At 38.2% G+C, this 11671-nt stretch overlaps 1 protein-coding gene across 1 annotated transcript; it reads right to left on the bottom strand.

Moving 5' to 3' along the window:
- Positions 1 to 4689: 4689 nt before the first annotated feature.
- LOC145813295 (uncharacterized) lies at positions 4690 to 6807 on the bottom strand. The gene is made up of 5 exons (XM_082908586.1): positions 6475 to 6807; positions 5583 to 6365; positions 5390 to 5485; positions 5215 to 5322; positions 4690 to 4743 (listed from the first exon to the last, which is right to left on the bottom strand). The coding sequence occupies exons 1-5, from the start codon at positions 6805 to 6807 to the stop codon at positions 4690 to 4692; spliced, it is 1374 nt and encodes a 457-aa protein (XP_082764712.1).
- Between the last annotated feature and the right edge of the window lie 4864 nt (positions 6808 to 11671).

Raw genomic sequence — 11671 nt, 5'->3', positions numbered from 1 at the left:
ATCTACAACCGAAACTGATACAGAAGATGATTGTCTTACCCCTCCCCACCTTTGCTGATCTTCATGAGATTGGGGTACAGATTGAGGATGTTATGAAACAAGGTCTGATTGACCAAGAGAAGGAGCAGCCTAAGAGGGCATTTACACGCGGTTCGAATGCAGCTACAAGTATGCAGCCGCAAGGGCTTCTAACGTCGGAATGGTCACCACTGCACCAAAAATAGCCACACCCTTTTACCGGCACATCTGGAGTCACTCCACCACCTGCAAAGTACCCACCCAGGGGCCAGAGGACCTTCACCCCACTTTATATGTCTCTATTAGCGGCCTTGAGGGTCCTAATCAAAAAAGGGCATCTGAAGCCCCTAGAACCACGCTCATTGCCAAATCCCCTCCCTTCTACACATAACCCAGCCAAGTATTGTGCCTTCCATCAGCAACACGGGCATGATACTGACCGGTGCTTTAGATTACGTCATGAGATTCAAGATCTCATCAACAACAAAGTTATAGCACCTCCTAACAAGCCAAATGTCACTACAAACCCTCTCCCACCACATAATCAACAACCCCCTCCTCTACCCAGGCAAGTAAACCTGATCCAAACAATGGCCGTCCCATACGACCCCAGCATATACATCACCCTCTCGCACCTGCCTATGCCGATGTTGTTCATTCTAGAAAGCACAGACTTGTACATGATGAGCACGTCAATATCCCAACCTGAACCCACGGTGGTGGCTATGATAGAAGAAGGCATGCCCGAGGGCTCTGTAAGCTTAACTGCGGAAGTATACAACCCTTGCCGCTTCATTGCGCCAATTGATCAGGCCAAGCTGAGGGTGGAGCTGCCCGAGAGAACAGAGGTAAATGTAGTCCAGGAAGACGGGCCAAGTAAGGGGTTGGATGATTTAGCAGAACTTGAGGGGGACATCGCAAATCTACAATTTTTTGACGAACAGGATCCGGGGGATGTGCACATCAACTGGTTTGACCTAAATGGATCAACAAATAATGTAGGGTGGCTTAGTGATGAGCCAGATATTAATGAGGGGTCTCAGCCGAAATAGGGACAGTCAGAAACTGGAACGTCTGCAATGGTCGAAACGGTCGACAACAAAGTGAAGATGCCGGAGAGCACCGGTGCAGAGAATTTTGCTCGGGAATTGGGCAGTTTATGTGTAGCTGATACAGAACGGGAGGCTACGCTGAAGCTGTTTGACTAAAAGAGAATTGAGATTGACCAAAGGGCTAAAAAAGCCAAGGGTCCTGCGGGGACAAAATGTGTCATGAGCACGGGAACAACTACAATGGAACCAGACAGTTGTTTGTCGGTTACCGAGGAAATGTGGTGGGAAGACAATGATTTGCATCTTATCCATACTGATGAGGACTGGGGACAGAATATTTAGGTGGTGACTCTGTTATCTGGCAAAGTAGTCCAGTTTTGGCATTATGTGATTCAAACTCAATTTTCCAAAATGATTTGCCGGATTGGACTCTTTGGTGTTTATTAGTCTCACATTGCACTTTATGAGATTAGATTCAGAATCGTGACAGGAGTCCGAACTGTAGGAGTAATTCGAGCTCTCCGAAAGGGGGCGCGAAGAAAGTCGAGTCTACAGTGTGGAGTCCTTCGCACCATTCGAGACGGCAAAGTAAAAGTGTACCATGCTGAAAGCAAGTTATCCTCAAGGCTGCATAGACAGTTGAAGGGAATGTATGGGTACACTACAGAGCTACTCATGGAAGGGTGGACTGCAAGAGGGTCATTGAATTCAGGAAATCGATGATGAATGCACTCCCTCGTCTGAGGTTGAGTAGGAGTAGGCCAAGCTCCCCAGCCAGAAGCTTCAGAAGAAGAAGCAGCAGCCTCATCCCATGCAGAAGGTTTTGCGGCAGAAGGAGAGCTTCCAATATCCATTGTTGCAAAATCTTGGTCTAGAAAATGGTGAACAGTAGGTTCTTGGTCCAAAGGTCGATGATTTGCAAAAGCTTCCATGACTTGAATAAATGGAGGTGGATATGTGTGGCTAATAAATGCATGAAATTTCTTTTGGAGGACGAACATCATTATCTAACAACTCTTCATATGCTTGATCTATGTAAAAAAAGGTTTTCTTGGCTATGAGAACTATATCAGCCTTTTCGAATGCTCAGATAGTGAGAGATGTTCAAGGCATAGAAGAGAATATAATGCAGTACAAATACTGCAATGATGGACGTCGGTTACATTTCTATGAGGATGCAAAGCCCATGCACGTCCTAGGATGTGGGTAAAGTGCCTTGATCCACTAATATCACCAAGTATTGGGTATATTAGTGTGAGGGGTAATGTTGGCTATATAATTTGTAAAAGCCAATCACAATTCAACACGTGGCACAAAAAGGGCAATTTAGGGAGTTAATACAAGTTGCCAACCAACGTCAGGCACGTGTTAGTCCATATTGGTAATAATGGATCTGCGTAGCACTGGAACAATCGAGGGATACAAGGTGATGTGGCTTAATAGTTACTCACAAAGTTTAAATTCAAAATTATGAGGGAAGCCTAACTGCAATAGTGACGTAGTGGGGTTGACTGTGAGAGAACATGTTCAACAATCATGGGAGGACATTTCGACAGTTGGAAGCCCACTTCGACGGTTATCATTGAAAAGTATAAATAGCAGAGAAGGCCCCAAAATGAAAGATCCAAACTCAGATCAAAAAACCAGTTTATTTACTTCGTTTTTCCTTCCAGTTTTTACAATTCTTTATATTTCAGCAGTTCAATTCCTGTACTGCACTTCATCTCCTAGGAGTAGTTTTCAAATAGCTTGTTGATGTAAACCTCTACGAGGCTGGGTCAGATCATTATAAGTTTTCATTCACTTAATGAAATTCAGATTCTAAAATTATTCTTCACTTGTTATTTATTAAATTCTCCTAAACAAGCCACCAGTCAAAGTCCTCTTTATTGAGGCTGAGAGAACTAAAATACAATTCCTGATAATTAGTTGGTAATTAATATTCTGTAAGTACTAATTGATCCTTGCTGGCACTCTTGAAATTACATTATTAACCTTCAGAAGGTCCACTTTATAAAATTATTCAACACATGCAAAAAAAAAAAAAAAAAAAAAAAAAAAAAAAAAAAAAAACTCACTCTAGAGCTAATACATGTCCTACAAATTTGGAAAGCAAAAAAAAAAAAGCCTCCGTCAGTGATTCGGTATATATTTCTCAAAAGCACTCACCCTCCATTAATTTAGAATAAACTTTACAAGTTTGGGTTTCATCTTCTGGTTTTTTTTATTATTATTTATTTTTCATACAGTATAGTCTTGATTTGAATCTATAATAAAATATATTTACACATCGTTGGGGTCATAAAAAATATTTATAAAAGAGTGATAAATAATATAAATATTAATAATTAAAATCTTATTTTTTTAACTAATGTGTAATAAATTTTAAAGACTTCTCTTGAATGGTAATTTTCCATTTATTAAATAACTTATTATTTTTTATTTTCATTTCATAGCAAGACTTTAAATAACTCTCAAATTTTAGTCACAAGAAATATAAAACTGAATTTAACATAATAAATTATAGGGCAAACTTCACTTTTCCCCCCTATGGTTTAGGTCATGTGCGAATTACCCCCCTCACTTTCCAATATAACCACATAACCCCCATGTGGTTGATGGAGTAATGTGCACCGTTAGCTTTTCCGTGTTTTCTAACCGGCTGTGTAGTGCACGCGAGAGTGGTGTGAGTGGGCATGAACTGATGATGTTCCCTCGCAATGAAAAGATGAAATTGCCCCTAGGGTTAAACATAAAAGCTTACCTTGCTTTTTATATTGCTTCGTTGCTTTATATGTTGAGTTGCAGTTAGTCTACCTAGAAAAAATGTCATCTTCAAGCATTGGAGGTGGAAAAGGACAAATGTTGAGGTTCGTGAGCAAGAAATGTCGTTGTAGGAGAAAAGCAACCATTAGAATCGTGGAGTCTGAGAAGCCTTCAAAAGGTAAGTTGTACTATGTTTGTGAAAATGTGGGTTTAAGGGGTTGTGATTTCTGGGCTTGGTGCAACCCAGTTAGATATGCTCCCATCTATGGAAGAGATGAGATTGATGATGAGAAGCCAAGAGTTGAGGAAAGTGTGCAGTTTAATGGAAGACTGATGAAGCTGGAGATAAAGATGTAGGCACTGACCATGATGATGAAGACATTGATGGTGGTTTTGCTTGTGTGTTTCATTTCCACCATGTTAATGTTCAATATGAAATGAATTTGTAAGAATTTGTAAGGTGCTTTATGTACTTGATGTATGTTTGAAAGAAATGAAATTATGTTTATGAAATTTGTGATTTTTGTATTTTTTTTTACTGCAACATGATTTTTGTATGAATTTTTTTACTGCAACTTTGGAAATTATTCCAACAAATTCATAATTTGTTTTACTGGAAAAAAATTCTTACAAATTCTTAATTGGAAAAAAATCAACCCTGCTGAGTTTAATTGGAAAAAAATCAACAAACAAAAGTATGTTGACAATGCTATTCAACCCTACTGAGCTTAATTTCTTTTACGGCATTCCAATGCAAAATATACAACCAACATTTTCAACACAAACAATGCTATTCAATACCAAAAAAAAAAAAAAAAACTGAGATTCACAATGCTATTCAATACCAATCTACTTACAGAAGTATGCTGACAATGCCATTCAATACCAATCCATTTACAGAAGTATGCTGCATTTGAAAACCATTCTCAAAAACCATAACTCTAAATACAAACCATAGCTTAAATACAAAAACCATAACTCTAAATACAAAACATAACTCTACATACAAAAACCATAACTATAAGTATTGTTCAATTACAAAAACCATAACTATAAGTATAGTCTACTTTGACCCAATTGCCAGTTCTTTGTGCAGTATCCTTGCTTTGGTTGTCTCTAGTACAGAAGTTACTGAAACAGCATGCCCTCTGACATTAGCATTCACTCCAGTTCTTCCAACATTGACTCTAGATGCAGATGCATTAATTGGTCCTCTACCTCTAACCCTCCCACCAACTGTGATTTCAAGTCCTTTGCCAAGACCACTTGATGCTTTTCCACCATGGGTTGGTAGTTTTGTGGGTTGCAACAACATTTTTAATTAACAAACTAAAAAGTTACAAAACTAAAAAGTTGGTTATATAAACAAGTGAGTTACCTGAGTGGATGACCTAGTACTCCTCATCTTCAGTCCAAAAGAAGCAGTACTCATTGGTGGCTGAGATGCTGCTTGGCCTCCTCTTCTAGTTTGGATGTTACTGGACATCTGAGGCAAAAAAAATTCCAGTTAGGTTCATACTTGAAGTTACAAGTCAACATTAAAAGTTGGTTACCTCATTTGATGGGATGTTTGTTGATGGAGTAGGAGTAGGAGTAGGAACAAGAGTAGGAGTTGATGCAAGTTGAGATGATTGCCCAGTAGTACATCTCTGCTACAACAAACAAATGAAGTATACAATAAATTAAGTATACAACAAACAAATAACAACATGTGTACAATAAATGAATGCATAACGATACACTAACCTTCACCAATTTGGACTTAGGATGCAGCTTGTTCTTGCATGACCTCTGTTTGTGCCCCTTCTGCAGGCACTTAGCACATGTGACATTGATGTTCTTCCTTAATGCCTTGTGTGGATTTCTTGGCTCATCTGCTTGTTTGTTTCTTAACTTCTTTGGTCTGCCTACTAATTTCTTTGCTTCTGGTGGATTCAATTTCTGGACACCTTCTTCATACTCATGCATGTCTAGAACTGGGTGTATCATGAATGCATAAGTATCCAAGTACCTAGACTTGCTGTAATACTCATGCACATAGGCTTCTGGCTTCTCATGATTGATTTGAATTGCACTGATGGCATGACTACAAGGCAAACCAGACAAATCCCATCTCTTGCAACTGCATGTCCTAGTACTTAGGTCCATTATGTACCTCCTCTGAAAATGATCAACCTCAAATTCCAATTGTCCACACCAGGTTGCAAAGCAGTTCCTTGATTCCACCTTCAACTTCTTAAGTTTGTCATGAATATTGGGACAAATTTCACCACTGTATTTTGTCATTCCATCCTTTTTAACTTGAATCCTTTGCATCAATTTCCTTCTGGTCCATTCAAACATGGAGATTATTGGTAGCTCCCTAGCTTCTAGAATGTAAGAATTGAATGACTCACTCAAATTGTTCACAAGGATGTCACACTTGCTCTTTGGAGAAAAATATGACCTTGCCCACAAAGTAGGGTCAGTCTCCCTCAACCACTCCACAGTTGTCTTCCTATTTCCAGTCTTAGGATCAGCTTCTTCAATCTTTTTTCATCCAATAATTGAATTCATGCACATTTCCAATTGATGCAACTTTCTAAAACAGGTCTTTCAACACACAACCACTGTATTTTGTCTTGAAGTTACTATATACATGTCTCAAGCAGTATCTATGATCTGCAGTAGGGTATAATTCTGCAAATGTTTCAACTAACCCCTTCTGTCTATCTGATATAAATGTCCACCCCATCTCCTCAACACTCCCAATATCACTCATCAATTCCTGAAGAAACCAAGACCAAGAGGCTTTACATTCTATCTCAACCAAAGCCACTGCAATAGGATACATTTTATCATTTCCATCTCTACCAATAGCACTGAGTAGCTGCCCTCCAAAAATCCCTTTCAAATGACAACCATCTAGTCCTATTATTGGTCTACACCCTGCTAGAAATCCATCTTTCTGTGCACCAAGTCTGAAATACATTCTTTCAAATGTAGGTTCTGTCTTTTTAGGATTAGTTGTTGTTGAAATGTGTGAGGTTAGATTTTTCCTAACAACTGTAGCTGCATAATCCCTAATCCTATGATATTGCTCTGCCAAATCCCCTACAATTATCTCCCTTGCCTTTCTCTTTGCCCTTTATATTTGAAACCTACTCGCATCCACCATTATCTCTTTTCTAATTTTTTTCATGAAATATGCTATGTTGATGAAGGGGTCATCTCTCACCTCATCTACAAACTTCTTCCCCAAGTACTTAGAGGTGGCTTGTTTGTTGCTATAATTCCTCCCACATGTGTGTTTCCCCTCTAGAGTTTTGATCTGAAAGGTTAGGGTTCCCCCAAATGGAGAGGCATGTATTCTCTAAGTACAACCATGCTTACAAACAACAGTGATCCTAGCATTCTCATTTCTGATGTACCTTATATCATAACCATGCACCACATTAAACTCCCTCAAATACTCTCTGAAAACTTGGGGATTGGGAAATTTCATTTCAACTATAAGTTTGGGATTCTTCATCATACATTCTTTGTATTCTAGGTATCCAGCATCCTCTGCCTCATCGGATGACCCTTTAAGACTATTCAATTCATCATCATCATCAACATTTGAATACCAACCAACATCACCTTGTAGATTAACTTTAGGTGGTGGTCCTTCAGTTCTTCTGTGTGAGGTTTCATAAAAAATGTCATCATTTGGACCCTCTAGGTCTTCATACAACCAACCTTGGTCATCACTTTCCTCTACACTATCCTCAGAAGTCTCAGTATCACTATATTCTTCACTAACTATGTAGTCCAAGTCCTCAGAATCATCACTACCAGTTCTATTTTCATCAACCAAAAATTTAGTCTCAATCTGTGCACTGTCACTCTCATCAGCCTCATTACCTTCTACAGACTCAGTGTCAGTAGTATGCTGCAACCCCTCCTCATGTTGTGTATCATTACCCTCATGTTGTGTATCACTACCCTCACATCCCTTACCCACATCCTCACCCTCAGCTACCTCTGCACTATCATCTGAGTCATTCCCAATGTCATCAACTATGATGTCAATATCAGACAAGTTTATATCAATAATGTCTATGTCAGTACCACATATGGCATTACCACCATGTTCTGTGTCACCACCACATATGGCATTACCACCATATTCTGTGTCACCACCACCTATGGCATTACCACCATGTTCTGCACCATTGGGATCTGACAACAACTCACCAATGGATGACAAAACCATAATAGGATCTACACCCTTCTCTACATAAACTACTACATAATCCAAACCCTTATAAGCCTCAAGCATTTTCATCACATCAGCATTACTGTACATTGCTTTCAACCCAACATCTAAACTATAACCAGGCCATGTATAGTACATATCTATGTTTACTCATTTTCCACCAACTAGGTCATAAAAAAGGTCTATTAACTCAAACATAGACATTTTGTTAAGGTCACAATTAATTATTTCATTCACCCTACCACCCTCATAAACAACATGTGGATGAAAGACAAAATGGCCCCCATGGTGCATTTGAACAGTTATGAATTTGTCTGACATTTTCAGCATTCACTCCTAAAGTAGAAAAGACTTTCATCAATACATTTTGGGACCACAACCCACAACCCTAAACAAAGATATAGTCTGCATGTAACCAACATAAACTAAAATAATAAATAATCCATAATCCTCAAACAGATCACACAGAACATAAAAGCATAAAGTAATAGAATTAAAAAAACCTATTCTTCAAGCATAAAGTTAAAAGTTAATTGAAGAAGGAAACAAACAAAGTAATACAATGAGGATTAAGGATAAACTTCACCTTTTCAGTGCATACCCCACACAAAACACAATGACAATAAACAAACAAAGTAATACACTCACATCATTCACTACAAATAAACAAACAACCATAGGGGACCATAGTATATGAACTTTATATATACAAAAAACCACCATAGCAACAGGATATGAACAACTGCATCGCACACAGTGCCATGACAAAAAGTTAACCACTAATGGTACGAAAAAGGGAGGCACACAAACCCTAATATACAAAACATACGGGACCACAGTATACAGGAACAAAAAGTACATCAACTAACATTTTATATACATATATATATATATATATTAGCAAATCGAACCGAATGTAACACAAAATAAAAAGGAATGATCGAAAAAATACCTTACAACTTATTCTTCATGAACTTTTAGGCTTTGTTTGCTTCGTAAATCTCCAAATCAGTGACAATCGAACAATCGAAGCCCTACTTTCTCAAATCTATACACTATTTCGTTCGATTGAAACCCTAATCTGTTCAATCAAACAACCCTAGTTCTCTTCACTTTCCTCTTCTCAGATGCATGACTTTTGAAAGTGAAACTGGTAAGCAAGCTTCGATATATTTATACAAGGGCAAATTGGTCTTTTTATGTCTGCCATTCACGGTGTTAACAGTGCACATTACTTCATCAACCACATGGGGGTTATGTGGTTATATTTGAAAGTGAGGAGAGCAATCTGCACATGGCCTAAACCATAGGGGGGAAAAGTAAAATTTTCCCTAAATTATAATATAAAATAATAACATTATTTATATTTATTTTAAATATAGAAAAACCTTCCACCAAATTTTTGCCCTAATCTTCATCAAGGCATATGCCAACCTTGGCAGGCCAGAAGCCAGGTAGACCAAATTTTGGGGCAAAGTCCACAAAATGACCGCTTTGGACTTAAAAAAAATTATTTTTAAAAAGGGCCTAAAAATTTTGTTACCTCTGTATTATTGTATATAAAAATATATTTGAGAAGTTTAAAAAGTTCCTTATAAAATGACCTAATCTTAATTTAAAAAGGCCACCAAATAAAAATGAAAAATTTAAAAGGTCCAAACTTTGAAGCCCATATCTATATTTTAAAAACAAACCAAACATTTGCCTAAGAGTGTATATTTGGCCTGGCCTGGCCCGGCTCATGTTGGGCCTTGCGGGCTCCCGCTATAATTCGGGTTGGGCTGGATCACGGGCTAGAAAATTAGGTCCATGCCCAATTCCAGGGATATTCGGGCCTTGGACGGGCTGGTGGGCTGAGCTCAGGCGGAGCCAATGGGCTTGGACTTGAGCTTGGGCCGGACCTAAACAATTTTTTTTCTATTAAAATTTTATTATTTTTCACTAAAAAAGATAGAGGGCCTTGGGCGGGTCAAGCAGACCTTAAGCGGGCCGATGGGCCGGGCCACGAATCGGGCTTCAAAATAATGGTCCGGACATAGGGTCTCGGATCGGGCCCAGGCCCGACCCAAACGGTTGGGCCTACCCCAAGCCACGGGCCATTTTTATACTCCTACATTTGCCTATTATTGGTGTTTTCTGTGTTTTTATTTTTATTTTATTTTTTTGTTTTGTATTATTTATTAAACTATGATAGAAAGTCCCATATTTGTAATATAAACATGGAGTTTCAAGATACTTCATTAATGAATACGAGTTCATCATGCTTTTGCTTAATTAAATATTTGTTTAATGATTATACAATTTTTTTTTTTTTGTCAGTGTGATGACATGTTCATTGTTTTGTTTGTTTTTTTATTTTTATTTTTTAGTGACATGTTTCATTTCATTGTTTATTTAATTTGAAATGATTGAAAATACATAATCTTCTAATTACATTTTTTATATAAAATATATACAAACACCTCTCATTGCCACTCTAGATTTCGAAAATATCATAGTCCATCTAGTCAAAACTTGATGACTCACAAAAATTGATTTTTTAGCTAAAATTCATTAAAAAAAATAAAAATAAAAAGTTAAAATAGTTAATAAAACATCAAATTCATAACCATTTCACTTTTTATATCACAAATATTGAAATATCACATCTAATTACAAAAACTACAACAATATTCTAAAACACAAATATTTTAGCCTACTAAAAAGCAAAAACTAAAATAGTCAATTTCCCAAACGATACCAACCCATGTCTTATTGTCACCAAAAGTATAAGAATAATGTTATATGTACCAATTAATGTACTAACTAGTATATTAACAGATGATGTGACATAATTTTATAGATTTTGGATATTTGTAATTTGTATAATAAGTGGAATCCATAATAATGACATGACACTAGTTGGTATACTAGTTGAGAGGGAGATTTCCTAAATTGGCATTGGGCCGAGATAATGACCGAGCTAAATTGGACCAAGCGAGCTTGGGCCAAGCTGAGTTGGGCCAAGCAAGTGGGGAAGCGCTCGGTCAAGGCCCCAGTCCGATTTAGCCGAGGTAACATCAGACTGTCAGCTCGGTTAACTTTATTTGCTCATTGAGTTAGACGGGTTAGGTCTTCCGCTAATCAGTCCGACCGAGCAGGAGCTAGGTCATAACTGAGGTCGGCTAAGCCGCAGTGAGATTCTTTAATGAAACCGGACAATTAGCACGGTCGTGGTGTGACAATGTGGCGCTGTGCTAGGCGTAGCTCAGTTTAGAGCATTGCACATCTTAGAAGTAGCACGGTCGTGGAGTGATGGAGTAGTGTCGTGCTGTCCGTTCGCGCCAATGTTATTTGGCGGTTTTGTTAGGTGGTGTTTAGTAGTATTTGCACTAACATGTGGGAAAATGGGAAAGGAGAGCGGGTCCACGCGTCCAAAGGCGAATGGACACAGAGGTGCGCGTAGAAGGTATATAAACAGTGTTGCGCCCCCATACTCAGGTCTGAAACATCTTATGATCGCAACTCACCTATCACTTTGCCTACTCTCTTTTCCCTCTTTCCCTGTGTGCTAACTTGATTGTCGGAGGGTTTTTCGACAGTACACCACCAACTA

This window comes from Camellia sinensis, chromosome 15 (assembly GCF_055761805.1).
Source record: "Camellia sinensis isolate YWXY chromosome 15, ASM5576180v1, whole genome shotgun sequence".
In the NCBI taxonomy this organism is placed as follows: domain Eukaryota; kingdom Viridiplantae; phylum Streptophyta; class Magnoliopsida; order Ericales; family Theaceae; genus Camellia; species Camellia sinensis.
This window is presented reverse-complemented; position numbering and strand designations above follow the sequence as displayed.